Below are 23,469 nucleotides of genomic sequence, written 5' to 3'. Positions count from 1 at the left end.
AATTATCAATCACACAGAGCCAGCTCCATTTGATGCTACTCTCTTCTGCCTCTGGCAGTCTTCAGCCAGGACACAAACTCTTTTACTGCCAGGTCCTGCAGGTAGGAGCTCACATCACTGGTGTAGGTGCCGTCTGCATGGCGTCTAAATAAACTCCTGTGGAAAAAGACCACATTTAGGTGGTATTTGATAAAGTATATCTTTGAGTAATCTGTAGTATTTCTGGAATCAAAGCTGAACGAATAAAAAGAACCATGCCATAGAAATAAAGTTAGACAAAATACAACAGACCTGATGCTTCTAAAATATAATTAACGGGATCACTGACTGCATCGAGTCAGTAAGGAAAGACCATACTCACCCGTTTCTCTTTGAGTTCTTCAGCCATTGGACAAAGTCTTGTGCTCTTCTTGTCTCCAGGTATTTACTGTAGTCATTGGAAAATGTTCCCTCTGAATGTCTCTTCAAGTTTAGGCTTTCGATGGGTTCAGTCAGCCACGAGTTTTCATTAAGAAACCTGGAAAACATGGAGATAATTAAAATGTCAATTCAGCCATTGCCTCTTCCTATCGTCTGTGCTTGCTGGAATCCTCACAGTATTTACCGTTTCATCATTATCCCCTACCAATCATCATTGAATCACAATTCAATTTATTATTAATAATAAATGTGCATTTGGAATTTATTGATCATGTGATTTTTGTTTTTTTATTTGAGTGCTGAATAGGTTCATTTGCAATATGCAGTAATGCCCTGAATTAAGTTTGTGCAAAGAGTTTCTGGTAAATAAGAGGTGCCCTGTTTTCAGTGGAACACACAGTAATTCCATCAAAATAGCAATGTGAAACCACCAGGAGCTTTAGAATAAAGAGAATTCAGCATAAATATAAAGATACCAAATATCATCCTAGTTGTTAAAAACACACCCTTTTGCTTTGAAAAAAATTATAACAAATCCTCAACAATTGACCGTATTGGCTTTATTTGAGCAGCAGATGTTTTCCTTAACAGATGATGCCTCACTTGCATCAAACCTGGAACTGTCAAGCTGCACAGCATTCTCAATCTAAAAAAACAAGTTTCACAGCCATCTCAACAAAAAACAAAACACTTACATTTATTTGAAATTAATAGAAAAAATAGAATCTTTAAAAACAACAACAACTGGTCATTGATTTTCTACTGGATTATTTAGATGCATAATTTAAATGTTTGAGCAAATCAGCTACGGCAAACCTGGTTGGATGGATCAGTCTCTGAAATGGATAAACTTTTAACCAGACACTTGCATCTTTTCTTTTTCAAGATTCAAGATACTTTATTATCATTGTGCGAACATAATAAAATCGTGAGACAATCGTGAGACATAATAAACCAACCAGGTTTGCTGTAGCTGATTTGCTCAAACATTTCAATTATGCATCTGAATAATCCAGTAGGTCTCGGTAGGTTTTAGGAAAATATGAGTGAAAAAAAAATTGAACTTACACAGAGTTTTGTTCTGGGTCCTGATCAGCCATCTGCAGGCTGCTTTGGATGATGATGAGGAGCAGGAGTCCAGCCAATGAGTGAGCGCCTTGCATTGTTTGACCTGCTGAAAAAAGACAGAGATTCTGTGAAAATATTTTAATGTAGAAAAAAATAAAAAAGATATGCTCGAAAGGAGTAAGGTGTTCTCACCTGTGCTCCTTTCTGTCGAGTATCAGATCGGAAATGTAAAGTGCGTTGATTGGCTCTCTCAGCTTCTGAAGCTGCTTCATTGCCCCCTCCTGAAGTGTTGAGTCTTATATAGAACAGCTGAGGATCATCCTCCCAGAGGACACCACCGTCACAGATGTGTGTTACTCTCAATCCATTAGTCAGCTTCCGTTTCAGTCCACAAAATGTATTTGACTTTGAGAAAACAATATATGCATGATTAAAGCTGTTATTTAAGGTGTTATGGTCAAACATGAGCTCTGCAATGAGAAACGTTAGCGCTCAAGTGTTCAAATAATGTCTTGCATAAAACAAAACAAATTATTCTCATTTTTATTTCATTTTATTAATAGTGGTAACTTGTTCTACTGATTGCATAGGCGGTAAATCTTTTCTAAACACATTTAACGTGCAGAATTATAAGATTGTGGTTTGAACAATGTTTATTTCACTTTCATTTGACTGCAACAAAAATGATAACACTCTCAAATAAAGCAGTGAAAGGCAATTCAGCTATTGAAATCATACCCACATTAGAACAGCATGCAATGGTTTTCAGTAAGCATTTAATGTCATATAATTTGACAAATATTTCACAAATCAAGATAACATACAAATGCCCATTTGTACCAGCAATTAAACATTACACATCAACGCAAATGTACAGAGTACAACGTGATACTTCAGTATATCTGTAAGAACAAATTAGAAAATAAATGCTAGTGATGTTAACAGAAAATGTCGTCACATTCTTCATATCTATTTGGGATCCACAAGGCATTTCTGCAGAAAGTGACTCATGAGGGTGTACGTATGACGGGAGGCTGACCCGCTCAGGGAGTGGTCCTTGTCAGTGTACCACTGAAATGAACACCAAAACCGGATTAACACATGAAAATATGCAAAACATTATGAAACTATGCACATTTTATATCAGAAACACGTTGGATGAAATGATAAATAAGTCATTTTTCCACTTGTAACCTTCATTAATTCAACACCACCAAGGCCAGGATTTGCCCCACTTCCCTGAGACAATATTTACCATTGCCTCAAAGTCAACTTGCTTCTCCACTAGAGCTTTGGAGATCTGTGCTGCCTGTTGGAAGTGGACATTATCTGCAGGGAGGAGAGTGCTTCAGCTACGTGATTTAACATCAAAGCTCATTCATTTGTGAAAAAGCTGTACTGTCATGCTTAAAAATGGAAAAGAAGGGTGTTTGGATCAAATGACAGGACGTACCATCTGCTGTTCCATGAACCAATAGATAATCTACTAGTTTGAAGTTCATTGCTCTGGCCGTCACCGAAGAATTCTGTTTAGTTAAACAATACAATAAAGGTAATCAGAATTATGCAATGATTTGAGCCCTTTTTCGTGAGTCTGACAACTTGCATTTAGCTTACCTTATAAGAATCTGAATTATCGGAGGGCGTGCCCATGTAGCGTTCAGTGTACACAGCATCTGCAGCAGACTGAGTTGATGTCATAGTTGTACAATAAATACTGAACAGACACTAAAACTCTTGTTCAACAGAAAGACATCATATATTAATTTTTGCCCCAAGGATATTGGGTATGAAGGTTTTGAAATTGTTAACTGGGAACTCATCCTCTGAGTAATCTGAGAATTAAAGCCATCTGTACAAAATCTGCATGCACTTTTTATAAACTGTTTTCCACACTGATCATGTTTGACAAATAAATAAAAAATACACTTCTGCACCTCATGTAGACGTACGTGGCAACATAGGCGTTGAGGCTCTGCTGCGCATGTCAGTGTTGTAATCATGTATTTTAAATAGGTAACGGGTACTGATAGGTACAGTAAATTATGTATGAATCGTCAATCTTTGATGATAGCTTTGTTCATCTGGATCAGCTGATGCCAGCAGAGCTCAAATAGCACACCTGAATCTCACTGAACTATTGGCAGTGGTGCTGCATTGTGGGTAATACAAGCAAAATGCTTTCACAGGATAGAGAAACGCATGGACTCTCTGAGTACTAACCGTAATATTCCCACTTGGCAACTGGGGCAACTGCTATTCCACACTTAAAGAGTCCTGATCCAGCACCCAAGGCCATTGAGGTGACGTAACCACCGTACGACTGAAGCAGAGAACAGAATGAATTTATTTAACTAAAAAACAAAAATTAATGAATAATAGAGATAAGGACACAAGAATAAAAACTCACCCAACCCCATATTGCTATTCTGTCTTTGTCGATAAAACCCATATCAATGAATTTCCTGCAACATTTATTGGCTCCATTAGAAACAAACAGTTATTTGGACATGTAATAAAGCATCATAAAGCCATTTTAATACATATAATGCATCACAGTATAGTAGGGAGGAGGTGAAGCCACAGGAGGGCTTGACTCACTGTACCTTACGGCTGTCATCTGATCTTCAACTTCAAATGTACCAAGGCGTTTGTAGATTGAGTGCAATATTTCATCACCTTGGTAACCGCTTCCCCTTCCGTCAAAGCTGGCTATGATAATCCCATGTGAACTGGAAAGGTAGGTGCCCCAGTTCAGCTTGAAACGGTAGGATACCCGCTGACTGCAGGGGCCACCATAGCTGCAAATCAGGATGCCATATGTTACTCTGGACATTCTCTGGATTGTATTGGGATGGAGCAAACGTGGAGGAGCACAGTTTACTCACACATCAATGAGAAGAGGATATTTTTTAGACTTCTTGAAATTTGGTGGTAACATCATTTGATACCAAAGATCTGTTTGAAATAAAGGTCATTAAGGTTTCAAGCCAAAATACATCCTTTAAAAAAAACAGATGAATACTGTTTTTACTAAAAGTACAAACACTACATACACCAAGAGGAGTAAAGCAAATTCACTTTTTGACGTTAACCCTTTAAAGCCCACACGCACCATTAAGTAATCGTCAGAACACTCTAATTTTTGGAAAATAAGGTCTTAATGGAACCTTCTAACATCATTTGATACCAAAGATCTGTTTGAAATAAAGTATATATATATATATATATATATATATATATACATTTTTAGTCTTCTAATTTATGTAACTTTTGCCAAATCTGAAATTTTTTCATGGAAAATGCAAATGCATGTGTCAGCTTTTTCGGGGGAAAAAATAGAAATTCAAACTTCTGAAAAAGTTGTGTATCAATTATGATATCTTTGGCAATAAAGGGTTAAACATCATAGTAAATATCTAATTAATTACAATTTTGCTTATTACTGCTTCATTTAAGCATCATGGTATGACAGTAGAACCTTTCTAAATTAATCTGCTGGTGGGAGGAAGGTCCTTTTTTTAACCTTTCTTATCAATTTAACACGTCTGTGCAGATGGTTTTGAATCATGGTCCACTAGGCGCCACAGATCTCGCAGTACTTTTTAAATGAAAGGAAAGTTTTTTCTGTGTGAAATAGCTATAAAGAACAGATTATTGCTCAAGGCAGCCTTTTTTTTTTTTTTTTTTTTATCGCTGCAGACATTCTGAAACATCTTACCAAATCCTGCAACCTCTAGTGTGCCATATTGCATTGATGGCATTTGGTATTCTGACAGCACATTTTCCAGATTATTGTTGTCTTCAAGGACGGAAAGCTCTGACGAAAACAAACAGACATGAGAGAGCAATTGAAGTAATAGAGAAAATTATTGATGTGCCCAAAAATACATTATTAAAGTTAAGGAAAATGATGTTTCCAGGTTTAACAACTTCTTTGAATTATAAAGAAATTCTGTCTGATACGTTTTGTGTAACTACCAGGGCTAGCCTGTGGCAAAGATAAAATATAAAGCCATGATTCATAGCATCCTTATGTTGATATCTATTAAAGGTAATCCACACAGAATTGCATGCCAACAAATGGAGGCAAATGAATGAAAAAGACAGTGGAAGAGACACAGGGCAAATTACACCACAACAAAGAAACAACTAGCATGATTCACGTTTATTATATTATTCATAGAGTATTTTAAAAGGAGTGGAAAATATGTAAAATAGCTTCATAATATGGGTTTGTATGTTTTGAGAAGAGAGTTACATGTTTAGTGTGTAGAGAGAATGTCTAGATCTGATCAGCAGGTTAATGAATGAATGAATATGGAAAGATTTGGAGTATTCAATTCACTTCAATTGCATGTTTTTTGAGGTGGGAGGAAACCGGAGAACCTGGAGAAAACCCACGCGGAAATGGGGGGAACATACAAACTCCGCACGAATAGGATTAGAATATGATAAACGGTAAAATAAACGGTAAAATGGCCCAGTTGTAATAAATCGTTTTGCAATGGGTTTAGTGTGAGTGCATTTCACACAGACCTGCACCTGAGTCCTGGTTGTCCATGAGTGTGTAGAGGGGAAAACCAGGTCCTGCAAAATAAAAATAAAGACATGCACAATTTTACATGAATTCTATTATTGGACTTTAGGAGTGCTTTAACTTTTTTAACATGCTTATCATTCACACATGCCATCACCATGGATGACACATTGCTTGAGAGGAAATGTCCAACTCACCATAGCAATCCATTCGGTAGTAAGAGGCATCAAAGCTGAAGTAAGCAGAGTTGTACTGACATCTGTCCTTATTCAGATTGCAGGTGAGACATTGAGGGGTAGAAGAGATGCCTCCAATCAGAAGCCTGAAAACAAACCATCAACAACTTCATTTGAGCTCATGTAATATCAGCATCAGTTAACGCTCAGCTTCATGGGAGCCATAGAAGCATGATCCGTGTTGATGTCGCTGCCTGGAGAAGCATTGCGCCTTACTTGTACAGGTTTCTCTTTATGGGTACTCCCTGGTACTCGTTACTCACATAATATCTGTTGAAAAGAATTTAACACGTCAGATGTGCATGTATGTCATTCCTTACATTCTTCGGTGTTCATGATTTTTTTCCCCCCACTGGTATCATTACTCACATGGCATCTTTTGTTAATTTGGATATGTAGATCACCTCCCACTTCCCAGAAGTCACAGGTGTTGCTTTGCCCTGAACAAAATGCCTTTAATGAATGCATAATTGAGCACTAAAGACACGGTGAATGCTATGGTGTGGAATATTTTTACTTTACTTTACTTAAGAAATACTTACATCTTTCACATAATGAATATGCTTGTATCCCTGAGTGTCACTCATCACTTTGTAGAAACTGAACTTATCCTCAGCAAAGAAAAGAGGTAAAGGCACATACTGGAAAAATGAGATTTTAGAGTCACAGATCAAGAAAATAATTTAACCTTTTTAATCTATATTGGTAGATTTATAGAGACTTACATGTCCGATCCAGCCTGTCTTGCTCCTTTGCTCAAATGTCTAGTTGGAGTAAAGACGTGTTTTTCTGTTAATTAACATTTAATCACATGAACATAACATCAATAAACGTGTCAGGATCCTCAAGGTGATCCAGCTGGACACTACTCATGATTTCCTGCCTGGAGTGGTAACCACCGGAGGGTGAGCTACCTTACCTGTTTGTCTTTCCAGCTGGTTCCATCGAGGTCATAGATCTGTACGACCAGGTAATTCTGTTTCCGTGTGAGCCACTGCACAGCGACACGCTCGTCTGTAACCCAGGTCACTGAGCACAAAATGTGATCACTGAGGAAAACACAACAGGAAGAGACATGACTTTCATGAGACAGAACAGAAAGACAATGCATTTGACTCAATTTCCGATGCAATTTGATGTAAGCAATGTCACAAACAAGGGGCTTTCAAAGAGTAGTGGGTTTATCCTCAAGCAAAGATGGAAAAAAGGCCCCAGTTTTAGTTTACTGAACAACTGGTTACCTATGGAATATGGTTTGATCCCATCATACACAACTAACAAATAATGGTCCTAGAACTGCTGTTTGTCATGCTTCCTGCTTTGAACATTTCTGTTATAAAGTTAATAATATACAGACCCAGAAGAAACCGATGCAGGGGGAACCACCAGTGTGCGACTTGATGGATCCGTGGTATCGACCACAAAGAGTTTCGCCTTGGTGAGGGTTGAACCAGCCTGCACCAAGCAGAATGAAACATGCATTTTAAAAAATTTAATTGCATATCAAGAAAACAATTTATGCAGTTATGCAGAATATGTCTCTGACCTTTGGGTATGGAACCGCCACTGTCTGAGGATATTGCTCATTTCCATACAAAGAGAATTCCACTTTGTGAACATCTGTATCATTAAACTCTGCATAAGCCAAGAATTTTCCAGTTGATGACCACCATATCGCTCCATTTGATGCAAAGACTTCCTCTAAAATCAGGAAAGCGGGAAAAAGTAAAACTAATTTTAGCCACCTTTGAGAGAGAGCCACCTCTGTAAAAAGTGACTGGGTCCACTCACCCTCGTAGACCCAGTCAGGAACACCATTAAGGATCTCATTCTCTTTCCCATTGTGGGTCACTTGTACAACTTCAGAAGTGACATTGGATTTGAAAAAAACATTGAAGTCTGACACATAAGCCTGGAAAAGAGAATTATAATTAATTATAATCATAAATATGCCCAAAAATTCATTCATTTTCTTCATGTTATTTCATCAAATGCAATTTTACTTTCACAGAAGACTCACATGTGCTGACATTTATTTTGTAAAATGCCACATTAGCTTCTATAGTGCCATACATAGAAAGTCAGAACAAACTAGTTATGTTTTTTGGAGCTGCAATGTCAGTAATTTTAACAGAATGTAAAAAATAAACATTGTAATCAGTAATACCATGTTATACACCTACATATTTGTTTCCTGTCGGGGCCCAGGCAAAGTACTGCACAAAAGAGGGAAGACTCACAGGCATAACAAATGTTCTGGAAAATATGGAAGAAATAGAAATATATTTCCATATATTGCTGATTGACTTCAGTCAGATTTTTGGGGCCCCAAATTGTCCCTTTAATACCCTTTAATTTGTAATAAAAAGCAACTTACGAACTCTCTCTGTCATAAATGGAGTAAGAAGCCGTGAAGGAATGTCTCCATTTCTGATGGATTGCAAACACAAAAGTTGTTTTCAGACCTTTTCATGGTCAAACTAAAAGAAATACTTACAGTGAACCAGTATAAATGTTTATGAATGTTATGAAAAAAGCAACATCTTACCTTTGTGAAATTACTTTCAAAAGCAATATATTTATAATCACCTGACAACAGGTAATGTGTCGAATTCACTTGAGCCTACAATGAAAATGATGGTGGAAATATAAGTTATTACGCTACATTGATGCTGCTATTATATCTTGTTATAAACTATGAAAACGGGATTTATTACAAAGGTTGAATTGCTCAAGTATAGTGATTCCTCTTTCGTTTGAACGTTGTGCAGGAACACATTCCCATCTCTTGTTTTATGCAGATACTCCTTGTCTGCAGACACAGAAACAACATGGAACATGAAGATTCATTTATTATCTTGCCCAAAAGAACAGCATGTCTGATAAAAAGGATTGGTCTGCCTGGTGATACCTGATATCCAATACAAATTGTAGGATTTCCATGTAATGGTGTCATTGAAGTAATCCTCAAAGGTGAATTTCCTTTTAGAGCCATCGGATTCTGAAATGATGGACACCCTGCGTTATTTGGGTTGTCACCAGATGTGTTTTATTTTATTTAACTCTTTAACTCTGCAACAATATGAGCAAATCCATCTGTGCGTCACGCGGTGGCGCAATTAGTTTTGCAAAGCCATCTGCACGTTAATCACCAAGATAAAAGGAACTTTAAAAATCACACTGTCACTGTTCATTCGTACGTTTCTCGCTAAAACAAGCAAACGTGTTAAGATTAAAAACGTAGGGTGCTCACGAAAAAAAAAACTTGAAACAAATCAGATGAGCCGAAAATAGTGTTTTCATACGTTTTAGAGCTACAGACGGTGCGCTTTTACGCGGCGGCAGCGCGCACACAAAGACACATACAGACCTGAGACGGAACTTACTGCTGAAATAAACTGATGGGACTGTTATTACCGTGATGACGACAGCCGCCCCAAACACCCACCACAGCACCTTGCTGCAGCGCTGTGGAAAGTGACACAAAAGTTGCAAAAACACTGAAATCCAAAATTCGTTTGAGATTTGATACTTTTTTTTTCCACGAGCAAACTGGAACGGATCCATTACTGACCATGATGCTGAAGAGTTTCCCGTGAAGCAGTCAGCCTTTAACAATCCTTGAAAGTATTACTTCTTGGACAAGCAGCCTTGCTAACAATCTCTTGTTAAAATTAATAATGAAAAAAAACCATTCAGGGAATGTTTTTACATCAACGCTCCTTCCTTCTTTCGGAGGAACAGGCTTCTCACACTTCCCGCTGCATTCCTGAGGAGTCTGCCACCAGACAGATTCTTCCCTGAAGCCAGCAGCTCCCACAACTTTCAAAGAACGAACAACATGCATGTTTTAAGGCGATCTTTGACGCAAGTCACTTAATCAGCAAAAGTGATTGCTGGGGGAGGGTACAATAGCTTTACTTCCCTTTTCAATTTTTTATTTTTCCATATCTTACACCAGTACTGTTATATGTATCCATAAAAAATGTTGATGGGAACGTTTTATCATCGTATTTATTTCACACAGATACAGATCATACTTTAATGATTAGAATCCATGCAACTTGTATTTTTGCACAACCAAGATATAAGATCAAATCTACCTGTTAACATAAAATAGCATAAACGTTTTAAGATTAGCCCTGCTGGATGCTTGGACAGTGTGACTCATTGCCAGTTGGATTTAATGGACATTCACCAGCACTTTGTTTGTCTCAAAGTCTACTTGTGTTTGACAGGCTGGCTCTGAGGGGCAATCACAGACTCAGTAGCTCCAGATGATGAAACCCCAGGGGTTTGCAAGGACAATCATTTTATCACTGCTTCCCCCCTCAGTTGGTTATATATGCATTTTGTTACTTCAAGAGAATGTTTGCATTTCATTCAACTTTGTAAATCAATACATTGACAAAACAGCATAACTGTGATATACTGTAACTGTGCAATAAAATCTATAAAGAATGATTTTTTTGTACCAGATAAAACATGTTTTGAGAAAGCGTAAATACATCACCCATGATTATGGTTATCAAGAATTAACCACCATTCTGCTCTAGACACGCAGTGAAGATAACAATAGTCAGAAATCTGTGTGTTATGGTTTATGCCCCCTCCTCCTCCTTCTCCTCCTCCTCCTCCTCTGAGCTCTGTGCCACCCGGCTTGCGTGTCCAGCGTAGTCGAAGGCAGAAAACCTGACGGCGAGTTCACTCCACCTGGTGCATTTTGGGATCTTCTTCTCATTCAATATGACTACAAAGTTTTTCACATGGAGGCAGGGGCACTCGATGCTTCGGTACAGCATCATGGACCCCCATCTCTGCAGGTATGACATGGTGGAGCCTGATTAACTATTTCATGCCAACAGGGCTTTAAAAAAGCCATGGCATAAACATCATCCCCGCACATCACCAGCATCTTACAGTTTGTGTGATCACATTTATTTATCAGGCATTCATTACTTTCTGTCTGATGTCCAGTGATGTATTTATAAATGTATTACTTTGATTTAGATCTTCAGTTCCAAGTTGCAAGTTGCAATCATCTCCATTAAGCTAACTCTGAAGTTGCACCATCGGGCTACCTTTACCACAGATCTTTACGAAGCCTTGCTCAATGACAACCTAAATGAAAGCTTTAATTTATTCTGTTTGTGCCCTGATTAAATATAATTTGGTCAGAAATGAGTTACAAAATGCTGACTATAAAAGTCATGGTGTAAAAATATAAGGACGTGTCTTTCTGTTATTCATTTTCCTCTCACTTTGAATGACAAATCTTATAGTGTTGTTGGTGCCGTGACTCATTTACCACACTTCTTGTCCATCCCCTTATCAATCTATTGGTAAGAAACAAGTGAGCCAGTTTCTAAAGTTGTACAGCTAGTTCATGTCCGGGAGTCTGTTCATCCGGCCAGCCTTGTTATGTTTGCACCCCATTATGATGCTATCATCTGGGACCAATATAGCTCTTGACTAGTGTAATACTACCAACAGTTTTATTTTTTATTTTTGGCATTCTACAAATTTCCCTGGTCCTCTGTTATGCACATTTCACACAAGTCCCAAGTTAAAATTCCTGAAATCTACTTACCAGTCCACAGTCTTTGCACGCTATGTAGCCGTTCGTCTCATAATCAAGAAGTCGCTCCACAAGAGTGGTGTTTTCTCGCAGAATGAAAAGTTTACTGCAAAAAATTATTCAGTATTTGATTTGATTCTGGACAAGTTTTCTAAGTGCAGTAAGATATCATTCAACATCTGGGTGAAAGGAGAAAAGCAGCATCATATTTATGCTAAAATTAAGTACATATCTAAGATTCAGAATAATATATTAGACAACTTTTAATACCTAAACTGTGGCGTAAGATTGACCCTGTGCATGCTTTCGATTATCTCGATATCTCCACCGCTGCAGACATCTTTGCTGCAGCCTCTGCATCTGAACTTCACCTCAGCAGGGTTTTCAGTCTTCATGCCTTTGTGCTTCTTCCTTTTGTTTCTAACCATCTCCTCATTTACAGCCTGAACCTGAAAGTCCTGGATCTTAAACGAGATAAGAATTGCTGAGTACAATATTATTACAACATGCTTTTGGTGTGATCATTCATCAACACACACAACAACGTTTGAGGTGAAGATACCCGTTTGTCATAGTCCACTTGATTGAGGGCTCTAACCCTGCCAATGGCTTTGTACATCATTTTCTTGCGGTATTCATTGACCGAGTTCTTTTCAGTCACCCCTGAGTTCTTTATGTCGATGATAGTGTAACTGCTGTCTTTGGCTCTACCTCTGCCTTCAGCCTGTGGAAAACAGAGACAATGCTCAGCAATCGTATGAATATATTGCTGTCATACGACTTGATGGTGACGAGGAGCACTGACCTGAATCATAGAAATCTCATTGGTCACAAGACCATACTGGATGACAAAATTGCACGCTGCTATGTCCAAACCTTCCTCTGCCACTGAGGTAGCGATCAGCAAGTTGACTTCACCTTTGCTGAATTGGTTCAAGATGCCCTTTTGCTCAGCCTAATGAACACACACCCAAAATGGATGCAGTTACCGGTAAATCCACTTTGGATAAAGTAAATGGGATGTTTGAGACAAATGTACTAGGACATGTGTTGTGCACTCACAGCCGTCATTGGTTTAACGACACTTTGATCTCCTCCTCCAATGACGTAAGAGGCATTCACGCCAATGTCAGCGAACTTGCTATTCTCCTGAATCCACTGATTTAGAGCGATGGCACTACGGCGTGTTTTGGTAAAGATGATCCCTCTGGCCATCTCCCTGGTGCTGAACTCATGCAAAATTTTAGCTCTCAGTTTTGACAGGCTGTCATTTTCATACTCGGGCTGTTTTGCAAGCATTTTCAGCTCTTGCTTGTTGTCTGGGAGACACAGATTACAAAGGATTGCAGTGAATTGCTAGAGTAGGATTAGCAGTACTCCAAAAATAAGACTTTTAGCACAAGTTCACATATTTCACCTTTCTCTCGTCTTTATGCTAGGCTAATATAATTAGCAGTCAGTCTTACATTTAGCAATCTTAACAAATTAAATCAATTTCTTGGAAAAACAACATTGATACCTTCAAACAAACTGAAGAGGAACCTCTCAGTTTCTGTGATTTTTATGATCTGCTCCTCATCTGGTGTTGTTTTTTTCTTTATCTCCTCTTCGTAGTATTTGTTCAAGAAACTGAAGGAATCCTGCATGCGAATGGTGTTGCTGAGATTCAGGCCCTCGCTGTACTGACGAAGGTGCTCTGCACAAACCCGCACTACCTGATTTTCATCTATTGCAGCTAAAAGAGATGGAGACAAGATTTCAGATGCCTACAAGTTGGGTTCATCTGCTTTTCAAAGGAAGGTATGTGAGAACGAGGGTTAACGTCGTCATAAAAAGGAGCATAAAATGTGCTCACCTTTGTCTTCTTTTTGAACAGCCCACTGTTCATAACTCTGCGAGCCCAGATCACAAGTGGGGCTCAGGCCAGCATGGACATGAATGCAATTCATGATGCGCTTTATAACATCACCAAAGGGTTCCTGAAAAAATATGTTGTTGACACTTCGAATGTCATCACCAAGAAAATGTCATCGTCAAGAAAATGTATTCAAAAACACGATTACCGTACTTGTCTAAATAAAGGACGTATGAAAGTATCACCAGCCAAATGCATTTACCTCTTTTCTGTCTTCAACAGTTGCAACCGTTTTCCTTGGTTCCTTTTGGAGCCCCTCATGGCTGCTTGTCATGATTCTGGAAGCATCCAAGTTTGCACAAATCTGTGACAGACACACGTTCACAGATTTCATTAAAATCATACGTCTCTGTCTTGGTGATGCTGGTGTAAAAATATCTGCAGCCTTTAACAGCATTAGTGCCAAAAGGCTGTTATTAATCCCTTTCCCTCTCGTGGCAGTAGAAATCTTTATGGCTGCCTGTGAGGCATATTGGAAGCAGCTTTTCTGCTTGAACCGTATCCTAAACTAAGGTAGCAGTTTAATGAACACGGAATTAAAAATAAAGATAAAACCACTGAAAGAAATGTAACCTGTAAAATGTAATTCGAACCAACACAAATAATCTGAGGTAGACGATTATGTTGCATCAAAAAAAGTTCCTTCATCTCTTCTTGTACAGTGTGCTAAACTTTTATCCACTCGGGTGCAGACAGAAAGCTGAGATTGGTGTTTACACGCAGGATCTGCTCTTCAGCTTTCTCCATTTTGGTGGCTGAACCGACCCCCGGTGAGGCAGTCAGGCCCAGGATCTGAGGGAGGGGCACGGTCTGCTTCTGCTCCTTCTTCCTATTCCTATTCCTCTGCTTCTGCTTCAGGTAGCGCATCATTATGTGGTTGTAGACTTCTCCTTTTTGAGTGTGGTGACACTCATCTATTATGATCAGCGTCAGATCTACCGAAGACATGACAACAACAAAACTTCAGTGTTGCAGTGATGTAAAGCAAGCAAGTTGTGATTTGAGTACCGTGATGACAGGATTACAATGAGCAGAAATATTTTGAATTATGCGTCTTCTGATATTTTTCATGAAAGGTTGGGATGTCATTTCCTTTCATATTCTGAGATCTTCAAATGGAAACCAGTCCTTTTCTAGGAACCTAAAAGCCACAAAATAAGCTGCTGAGAATGGCATAACTGAAAAACAATTCTTCTTAACTACGTTTTTTAGATTATACCAACATATAAGTGAGTTCATGCAGAGGGAAACGAATGTATCCCTGGAGGAAATAAGTATGATGAGTGGCAGCCTGATGTATTGTGGGTGATCGAGGCTCTCATGTGAATTTGATCAGCCACACACTGATGGGTTGAACAGACGTGTGGCCTGGAAAGCAGCAGGAGATGGAAAAAAGAAAAAACAAATGGCACGCTCTCAGGCGTTTCAACAGACAGCATATGTTCCACTGAGGTGGCTATTCCACCTTGGAATGGCGAGTGCCAACAAGAGCGAGCAGCAGAGCCGCAAGTCTTTGACAAGAGCCTGTCAGGTATTATCAAGAGAGATGCTTTCAGTCCTCTGGGTTGTTTTCCATTCCAATATGTGTCAGTGTCTGTGGTTTAAACCTGGACAGATATTTAACAAAAGGTTTCAGGGTTTCAGTTATATCGTGAGCTCATTCAATTTTAAATTATAGTTGGCTTAATGAAACCAAAGGAGATTCCTGAGCTGAGGAAAAGTTTTTCACTTTTGTTTTGTAGTTCTGGAATCAACTTTGTAAAATTCTAAAATCATACCGCTCAGGTCAATCCCTTCATCCCCTCCTTCGTCAGACCGCTCAAAGTAATTCTGAAGAATCTGGGCTGTGCAAATGATGACGTCGTTTTCCTTCACAATCTCTGTGAAAGCGATTTTCAGTTGCGAGTCTCCACTGACTCTCTCCACTTTATATGTGTGCCTCAGAAATGGATGGAACTCTGAGGAGTAATGCTGCTCCACAAGAGGAATCTACAAAACACACAAGCGCATCTTACGTAAATGTAAAGCAGAGAAAATAAAATAATAAGGAACCGTAAGCAGTTTCCATTACTATTATTAGCAGGAGTGTTATTACAAACCTCCTGAGGACTTGAAGGTTTGCATAGTCATGCTGCAGCGTTCTGCCATTGTAGACAGCAGTCTGGCTCAAATAAAGCAGCATGTTTTGTTCCCCTTTGGCTAAGGCATGGTTTCAAATTACTCATTCAATGTTTGTAAAGAATTTGTTGTTCTTTTTAAAGGATCGGGGAAATACACTCCCTTTTCTGCAATTGTTATTCTGTTCTTTCCAGCGTTAAAGAATGAACCTCTATGGTGAGTTTCATAGTCTTTATTTCTCAAACTGCTAAAACGCAAATAGATTTACAGTCTGAAAACTGTGTTTGATTCTTTTCTCAGCGCAGAGCCAATCCCATCCAGAAAAGCAAAGCAAAGCAGAGTCTCCAAACCTTATGGCCTGTAATTTGTGGTGAGCTGGCCCACATGAGCACATTGACTGAAAGACAGAATATTTTCTTTGGGTCTGAAGAGGGTATCAGACAGTTACAATAATAGTGAAGCCATGCAGTAAGTCACCAGACTGTTGCTGTAGTACCTTGTTCACCAGGACGACCACTTTCCCCTCCTGCTTCGCTGCCCTCCTGCCATCCAGATGTTTTTGGGTAATATAAACTGCAACTCTGGTTTTACCACTTCCTGTTGGGAGGCATATGATGGTGTTTTCCCCCTCCAAGGCAGGCTGAGCCACTTCCATCTGATAATCTCGAAGAACAATATTAGCTTGTTCTGAGCCATTGTCTGCTGCTGCCGAGTGAGTTCCATCTGTAATGCAGAGAGACAGACAGATTATTGATCCAGGACTATTAGCATACCCGCTGCTTCCACTCATCTACCTGTGCCTCTGACGTTTTTTTGTCATGGCTGTAGAGCCAGGTTGTGACTAATGTCTGCTGAATGCTACAGTTAAAAAGCTAAAATATTGCTGCTATGAACAGAAAACCAAAAGCAACCTTTTGGTTGCTTTTTGGAGTGGGTGGGTTAGGGATTGTCTGGGTTTGGTTATTGATAGTTGATTTTGATTATGTGTTCCTTGTTCCTGATATTCATCCTGTTTTCCTCTCGGCAGTGGGCGTGTCTGTGGGCGTGACTGTGGGCGTGGCAGAGCACGGACTGGCAGAGCGGAGCAGACACACCTGTGATCCGTCTTCCCATCACCAGACTGTTTGATTTACTGCTCACCTGTTCTACCAATTAGCCGCTAACTGTTAGCGGATGATGCTTATGCCTCCCCAGTGCTCTGTTTGTTGTGTTGTGTTCCGTGATGCCATTCCGTCCTCCACCAAGCTTAAGTTTGTATTCTTATCATGACTTGATTTTTGTATCTCCAGTCCCACTTAGCTTGGTTTTCTTTTGGCTGTGATTTTTTTGTTTGGTTACTGGACGTTCAGCCGCCCCAGTACTTTTGCTGAGTGTTTCATGTTTTGGATTATTAAAGACTTTGTTTTTGTCTCTCTCTCTGCATTCTCCTCGTTCTTGCTAGTTCCAGAGTAGAATGTGACAGGGACAAAACATAACTAAGGCATCTGCTGTCCTTTCTCCTCAACTCAAAGCTCTGCATTTCACCTCAGAGGAATTCAAAACCACAGAAAATGGGTTTCTTCCTTCAGTGCGGACGTCTTTCATTTTCCTTCTAAGGATTCGTATGCCAGAGGTTAAAGGTCTGTCTCAGGCAGAAAATGAGTCTGAATTCTTAGATCCTAGATCTAAGAATCTAGTTCTACCAGTGTGATATGTTAAGTACTACTCAATGAGAACAAAAGTATTTTTCATAATGATTAAGTGAAGTGAATCTTAGCTCAGTTCATTTGGGAAGACTTAAATATTTCAGTGCCTCTTATGAAAGAACAATCTTGCAACTTTTGTTTTTATTTTGCGGTCCGGTTTGTGGCATTTGTGGCAACTAACGAGACAAGCTGTTCTATAACTTTATGTTCTTTAGTCAGCATCTTGCTCAGCAGCCTCTATGTTACATTTTGTTTTTGTCTGCTCCTACATGTCTCTCTCTCTCCCTCCTCCTCAACCCAGCCAGTCCAGACAGATGGCTGTCCACTATGAGCCTTAGGTTCTGTCCGAGGTTTCTGCCTGATTAAGGGACGTTTTTCCTTGCCTCCATCGCCAAAGTGCTTGCTCTTGTGGATCAAGTTGGGTTCTGTCTTTCCCTGCTACTCCTATAAATGCCTTGCGTTGTGATCTGGCGCTATAAAAATAAAATTGAATTGAATTGAATAACCTCATTTTAGGATAATGAAGGCGCCTCCTGTGTTTCATCATTTCATATCATTGTTTCCATTACCTTATTAGTCAACATCTATGCCCTTTTTTAATGTCATCTATGCTCTGGGCTGAAGCAATAATTTGTTTTGTGAACACAATGTCCGAAACACACTTTACACAAACACACTGCAATGAAAGATGCTGCTGAGGGAACAGCTGTAGAAAAATCCAAACAAAGAAGGCTTGATATATGCCTCGAGGCAAACAGGAAGACTTGGATTAAACCTTTGCTTTGCATTATTTTACGATGCAGAATCAGCATGTGGTTTTCATTCACAACACTGGCTATGCTCCCTCCTCACTGACCTATGTACTATTCATCATGGCAAACACATGGAACATATTCTTTAGTGACAAGCAGGCAGGATGGAGAAAAGCTCCACTTACAAAACTTTCCAAACCCATCCTGCCTTCATCAGCGATCCAGTGTGTACTTTCCTCACTGAATTCAAGTCCAGCTTTTTATTTAACTTATACAGATGAAGGCCAAACTATTTAGGTTACATACATACTTGAAATATCTGAACAAAATACATGGGGTCAAAGGTGAAGGAGAGGGACTCAATCGCACCTGGTTGTGAGGGCTGCAAGCTGTCAGGCAATTCCTGGGAGTTCGTGCTCGCGTCTCCATAAAGGTCTGCAAAGACATCAGTCCATTTAAAATTCAGGTCCAGCTGTGTGGAGAACTTAAGAATTAGGACATTCAACACTGAGCCATATTGTATAAGGAGTGCCAGCTGCAAGAGGTAAAAGCACAACAAACTAACCAACTAATTAAAGGGGAATTCAAGGAGCACATGCCTCCATTAAGAAAATTAAAATGACATTAAATTAATCACATCGTCCTCCTGGAGGTAAATGTTAATTTCCACATTCATTCTTGGTGGCATTTAGCTTTGAGAAATGTTTTCTTGCCTCTCCCAGATGTGTGAACTGAACAGTGTGCAGTCCTTTCATTGACGATAAACTATATGATCCATGTCCCATTCACTAAAGATAAACCACTTGATAACACTTCATATATTGTTTCAGATTTCGAGACTGGATTTTCATGTTTTATTTTCATCAATATTTGTTTTTATGAATATTGCCCATTATAACTTACACATATAAAAAAAACTATCTACACTACCAGGAAATACGTGGTTTGTGATATGGGTGAAGAGAACGGAGTCCAGTTCCAGTCTTTGCTGAACACCGATCAGAGAGGAGTTCAATGAAACCCATGCCTTCATTTTGAGGGTCTGTGCTCTTCTCCTTTAACTCTTTGACTTCACAGCTTTCAGCTTTTACAGGACTCTCCTCTGCAGACGCTCCAGTTCTTGCAGGTTCAGCTTTTACTGAAGGTTCATCATTGGAGTCTAATCAAAAATAAAGACACATTTATAGAACTCCCTTATGAAATGGGAATATCGATAGAACAAGTATGGATGGAAGCCACTGCTTTTGTGTAACCAGTGATTTCCTTCACCTTGCTCATCAGCATCATCGGGTGTGCTTCCAGTCAGCTCCTGATACAAGCACTCGTGTCCTGTTTCACGCAGAACATGGAGAAATTTGGAGAACCATCCTGGTTGACCTCTCACGATCCTCCTCAGAAGTTCTCTGGCTCCACGCCTGCGTCCTCCGTTGGTTGTTGCCGTTCCAATCTGAAACAAGAGTTTCATAACTGGACTTTACTGCTTGGGTGAGGGTTAGGGTTCGAAACATATGAATGCACGTCTGCCATCTTGTGGCCAATGATCGTCAATACAGCCAATAAAACACATTTCGATTTACAGTACAGTACAAGTAGTTGGACTGGAAAAAAGTACAGAAAATACACGTGTTAAGGGTTAGTAGTACTACACTGACACGTGTTAAGGGTTAGTAGTACTACACTGACCATCACTAAATGTCACCAGTGATCCTGTCTCGTTGATGAGGATCTGAGCTGGTCCCGGAGACGCGCCTCAGCAGAGAACTTACAATCTCAGCGTCTTCGTCGGTGATCAGCTCTTGTGAGAGACAATGGAGACACACGTCTTCTGTCTTCATGTCCACCAGTCTGGGAGACAGTAGCCGGATGAGTTTCACCGCGTGATCGTTCTCTTCCTCCACTTTAGGATCCGGGAGGTTGACGTGCATGTAATCAGCTGCATGCCGACAACCCGAATGTTCCAGCGCGTCGACGAACGCCGTGAACCAGCCGCGCTCATGCGGCTTCCTGATGACGCCGTCGATCAGGAGGTCCACGGCCGATAGATTCCCGTCATTCGCTTCCCTCTGTCGGATCAGCTCCTTTTGATCGTCAGCGACAAAATGAAAATGATCCAGAACCTGCTGCACCTCGATAAGGCCTCGCAACCTGGGCCTGAAATATTCAATGAGACGCTCGTTTATTTCATCGCTATCAGTATCAGACTCCATAATAAAGACGGACACGTCGGATAAGGCTCAGAAATCAAACGCGATGCGGCCTTACGCGCGTCGGGATGAAACGCATGACTCGACAATAAAGAAGTTTCACTTTCATTTACTCCCACATGAAACTCATAGCTTGCTTCGACCGCTCGGTGTCAGTATTTGAACATCTCAGAGGCGCGCACACGTGAAGGCTGCAAAGGCAGAACAATAAAAACAGTGAGGATAAAAGATTTCTAACAACATATTCAGAAGCATTTACAGACGAACAGAAAATGACATTATTGTATGAATTAGTGACGCAGGCGTTCTTTTGTTGCGTGTTTGCTGTAGGACAACTTTTTAACAGACCTGTACTAATACTATCACTGGTATTCAGCTTTCAACAAGCTGACACGTTTCTCCATTCTATCTATCTATCTATCTGTCTGTCTGTCTGTCTGTCTGTCTATCTATCTATTTATCTATCTATCTATCTGTCTGTCTGTCTGTCTGTCTATCTATGTATCTATCTATCTATCTATGTATCTATCTATGTATCTATCTATCTGTCTGTCTATCTGTCTGTCTGTCTGTCTGTCTGTCTGCCTGCCTGCCTGCCTGCCTGCCTATCTATCTATCTATCTATCTATCTATCTATCTATCTATCTATCTATCCATCCATGGCCCCTTCACAGAGTTCTTTCTTCATGTTGATATCCCACATTACTCTCTGAATCCATAGTGCAGTATCGTTCCATTCTAGTGGAGGTGATGTGAGGTCAGCACATAATGAGATGCACATTTAACAGCTGACCTCCATCTTTGGAACTTTTGATCAAAGCATCGCCACTTATCAGACGGTTGCTGGTTGGAGTCCCAGTCATCCCAGCCTACATGCTGACCGCAGTGGCGTCGTTAGGCCTATTTTAGGGGGGCTTCAGCCCCCCTAAAATATTCTTAAGCCCCCCTAAATAGTTTTGGGTTGTTTTATAAAAATATTTTCTTTTTTCTTTTTTTTTGTTCAGTGACCAAAAATGCCGACATATTCTATTAAAACCGCCAGAATATATGTTTAAAAACATGTAACCTGTCATTATTGACTTAAATCTGATCATGGATCTGTTTCCCCTCACTTCATGACGTAAGGTAGAGAACAGCTCAGACAAGAGAGTTACTTTTCCCTTGTGTGGGTAGGATGGCTGGCGAGCTTGAGTTCAGATTCTGCAGTAGATGCAGAGGCATCCAGCATGCAGGCCTAAATGTGAGAACTTCTTGAGTATCACAATTAAATGAATTCTCAAAACACTCCAGCCTGAAAACAGAGGAGGTTCTGGTGACCTGAAAACAGAGGCTGGATCTTCTCCCAAAGAGATATTGTCTGTTCACAACCTCCTTGATTCAGACATGTTTCCCTCTCTGAAGGTTCTACCCAAGTTGCCCTAACGGTGCCCGTAAGCAGCTGCTCGTGTGAAAGGTCATTTAGAGCACTGCGTCGGTTGCACCGCGTCGGTTGCACCGCGTCGGTTGCATTTCTGGCTGTGTCAAACAACGGGGCAGAAAATACCTCACAGTCTTGCAGTCATTGAAAAAGATGAGCTTCAGAATCACAACAGAGTGATCGACTCTTAGAAACAGACGGCGTTCTTTGATGCTTCCTTCCACCAAGTAGCTTGTAATTTTAGCCATTTTGTTTCTTGTTAATGCTGTAAACATCCTGTTACTGTCTAAAACTGTTTGTTGTTGTACTGTATTAAAAACAGATTGAAATAATAATAATGTATAATTTCTCAGTCCTTGTTAGCCGTTTGTGAGGTTTTGTGCTCGTACGCTACATTTGCTCACATCTTGTGCATCGCCTGGGGGCTAAGCCCCCCCTGTCCTTAAAACCTAGTGACGCCCCTGTGCTGACGGATCCTTGGGCATCCACAGTTTGTGCTCCGGGCACCATAAGGGCAGCTCCTGCTGGATTATTCAACTGCTGTCTCTCTCAATACACACATAGGCTCAATGCAAACGTAACAAGAGTACTTTAATTGATAAACTGTAGTTACTTCATCATACAGTAAGTGTGTTTTTCTTTATTCATCTCAAAGCTTCAAAACAAACATATGCATTACTCTTTTGCTCATAACTTTCTCATATAATTTACCAACTTCATTTTTTTTAAACATCTGGCAAGATGATGCATTTATTTTTTAAACAATCATCTAATAACATTTTAGCATTAATGTACTGTAGGATTAGTACAAATCAGGACGTAACAGTACATTGCAAACAAAACCAGTAAAGGGTAACAAAATGAAGAGTACATGAGGATGGAGAATGAGCATTTGGATTGGTCTATAGGCACAAGACCCTCTCTGGGGTTTGTTTATATGCAAGTACAACCTTTCAATGTGTTCCCCAAACTCCCTTTCCTCCTCTCCCTTTCCTTGAAGTGCAGCCTAAAAAAAGACAAGTCTACTGACATCATTTTATGTTATTTGCTACTTTGGGCTGATAAGCAGTGCAAAACATTAACCATATCAATATAAAACACATGCATCACCTTGTAGAAATGCCTACATCATACTTGTCTGTCAGAGGCAGACAAGAATCTTTAATTATCGTGCCGTCGTTTTGTAATATTTTGTGTTTTTCAAAACCAAGCTTATTATCACATCCGACCCACAATAATACAGTGAATACAGTGAATCAGGCTGAACTCTGGGACAACAGGAGAATACTGAATGTTAAGCTGTGCCTGGACAAACATGCATGATGCATTCTGTTGGCTTAATGGTGCACACTCGGTACACGCCAGTGCCAGTGACTGCAGTAATAATTTACATTGTTAAAAGAAGAAAACTACAGCATACTCAATACTATACTGTATATTCCAGTGCAATATTCCATAACCCCTGAGTCACATTTCAGAGAAGACAGGCATCAACTAAGGGTAAGAAAACTGTTCTTACACACTGTGATAACGCTG

At 39.9% G+C, this 23,469-nt stretch overlaps 3 protein-coding genes across 3 annotated transcripts; all 3 read right to left on the bottom strand.

Moving 5' to 3' along the window:
* LOC137912768 (glucagon-2-like) lies at positions 1-1,583 on the bottom strand. Its single transcript, XM_068756906.1, has 3 exons — positions 1,489-1,583; positions 362-517; positions 1-156 (listed from the first exon to the last, which is right to left on the bottom strand). Exons 1-3 carry the CDS (start codon positions 1,581-1,583, stop codon positions 36-38), a joined length of 372 nt encoding a protein of 123 aa, XP_068613007.1. The 3' UTR covers positions 1-35.
* Positions 1,584-2,131: 548 nt separating this feature from the next.
* LOC137912745 (dipeptidyl peptidase 4-like) lies at positions 2,132-10,111 on the bottom strand. The gene is made up of 26 exons (XM_068756882.1): positions 9,977-10,111; positions 9,651-9,732; positions 9,176-9,265; positions 8,982-9,076; positions 8,813-8,887; positions 8,642-8,694; positions 8,448-8,520; positions 8,056-8,176; positions 7,811-7,965; positions 7,622-7,719; positions 7,184-7,313; positions 6,990-7,028; positions 6,807-6,905; positions 6,634-6,704; positions 6,481-6,534; positions 6,226-6,350; positions 6,028-6,078; positions 5,210-5,308; positions 4,377-4,446; positions 4,095-4,289; positions 3,899-3,953; positions 3,712-3,811; positions 3,106-3,164; positions 2,942-3,014; positions 2,744-2,817; positions 2,132-2,559 (listed from the first exon to the last, which is right to left on the bottom strand). Exons 1-26 carry the CDS (start codon positions 10,109-10,111, stop codon positions 2,458-2,460), a joined length of 2,373 nt encoding a protein of 790 aa, XP_068612983.1. The 3' UTR covers positions 2,132-2,457.
* Positions 10,112-10,267: 156 nt separating this feature from the next.
* On the bottom strand, positions 10,268-20,519 carry LOC137912743 (interferon-induced helicase C domain-containing protein 1-like). The gene is made up of 16 exons (XM_068756879.1): positions 20,079-20,519; positions 19,582-19,759; positions 19,334-19,471; positions 18,682-18,747; positions 16,372-16,598; positions 15,536-15,746; positions 14,475-14,692; positions 13,960-14,061; positions 13,698-13,821; positions 13,362-13,577; positions 12,905-13,161; positions 12,648-12,797; positions 12,405-12,566; positions 12,113-12,306; positions 11,855-11,948; positions 10,268-11,081 (listed from the first exon to the last, which is right to left on the bottom strand). Exons 1-16 carry the CDS (start codon positions 20,517-20,519, stop codon positions 10,866-10,868), a joined length of 2,994 nt encoding a protein of 997 aa, XP_068612980.1. The 3' UTR covers positions 10,268-10,865.
* Between the last annotated feature and the right edge of the window lie 2,950 nt (positions 20,520-23,469).

Source organism: Brachionichthys hirsutus, unplaced genomic scaffold (assembly GCF_040956055.1).
Source record: "Brachionichthys hirsutus isolate HB-005 unplaced genomic scaffold, CSIRO-AGI_Bhir_v1 contig_790, whole genome shotgun sequence".
NCBI lineage: Eukaryota > Metazoa > Chordata > Actinopteri > Lophiiformes > Brachionichthyidae > Brachionichthys > Brachionichthys hirsutus.
The sequence above is the reverse complement of the archived record's forward strand: the minus strand, read 5'-3'. Positions and strand labels throughout refer to the sequence as shown.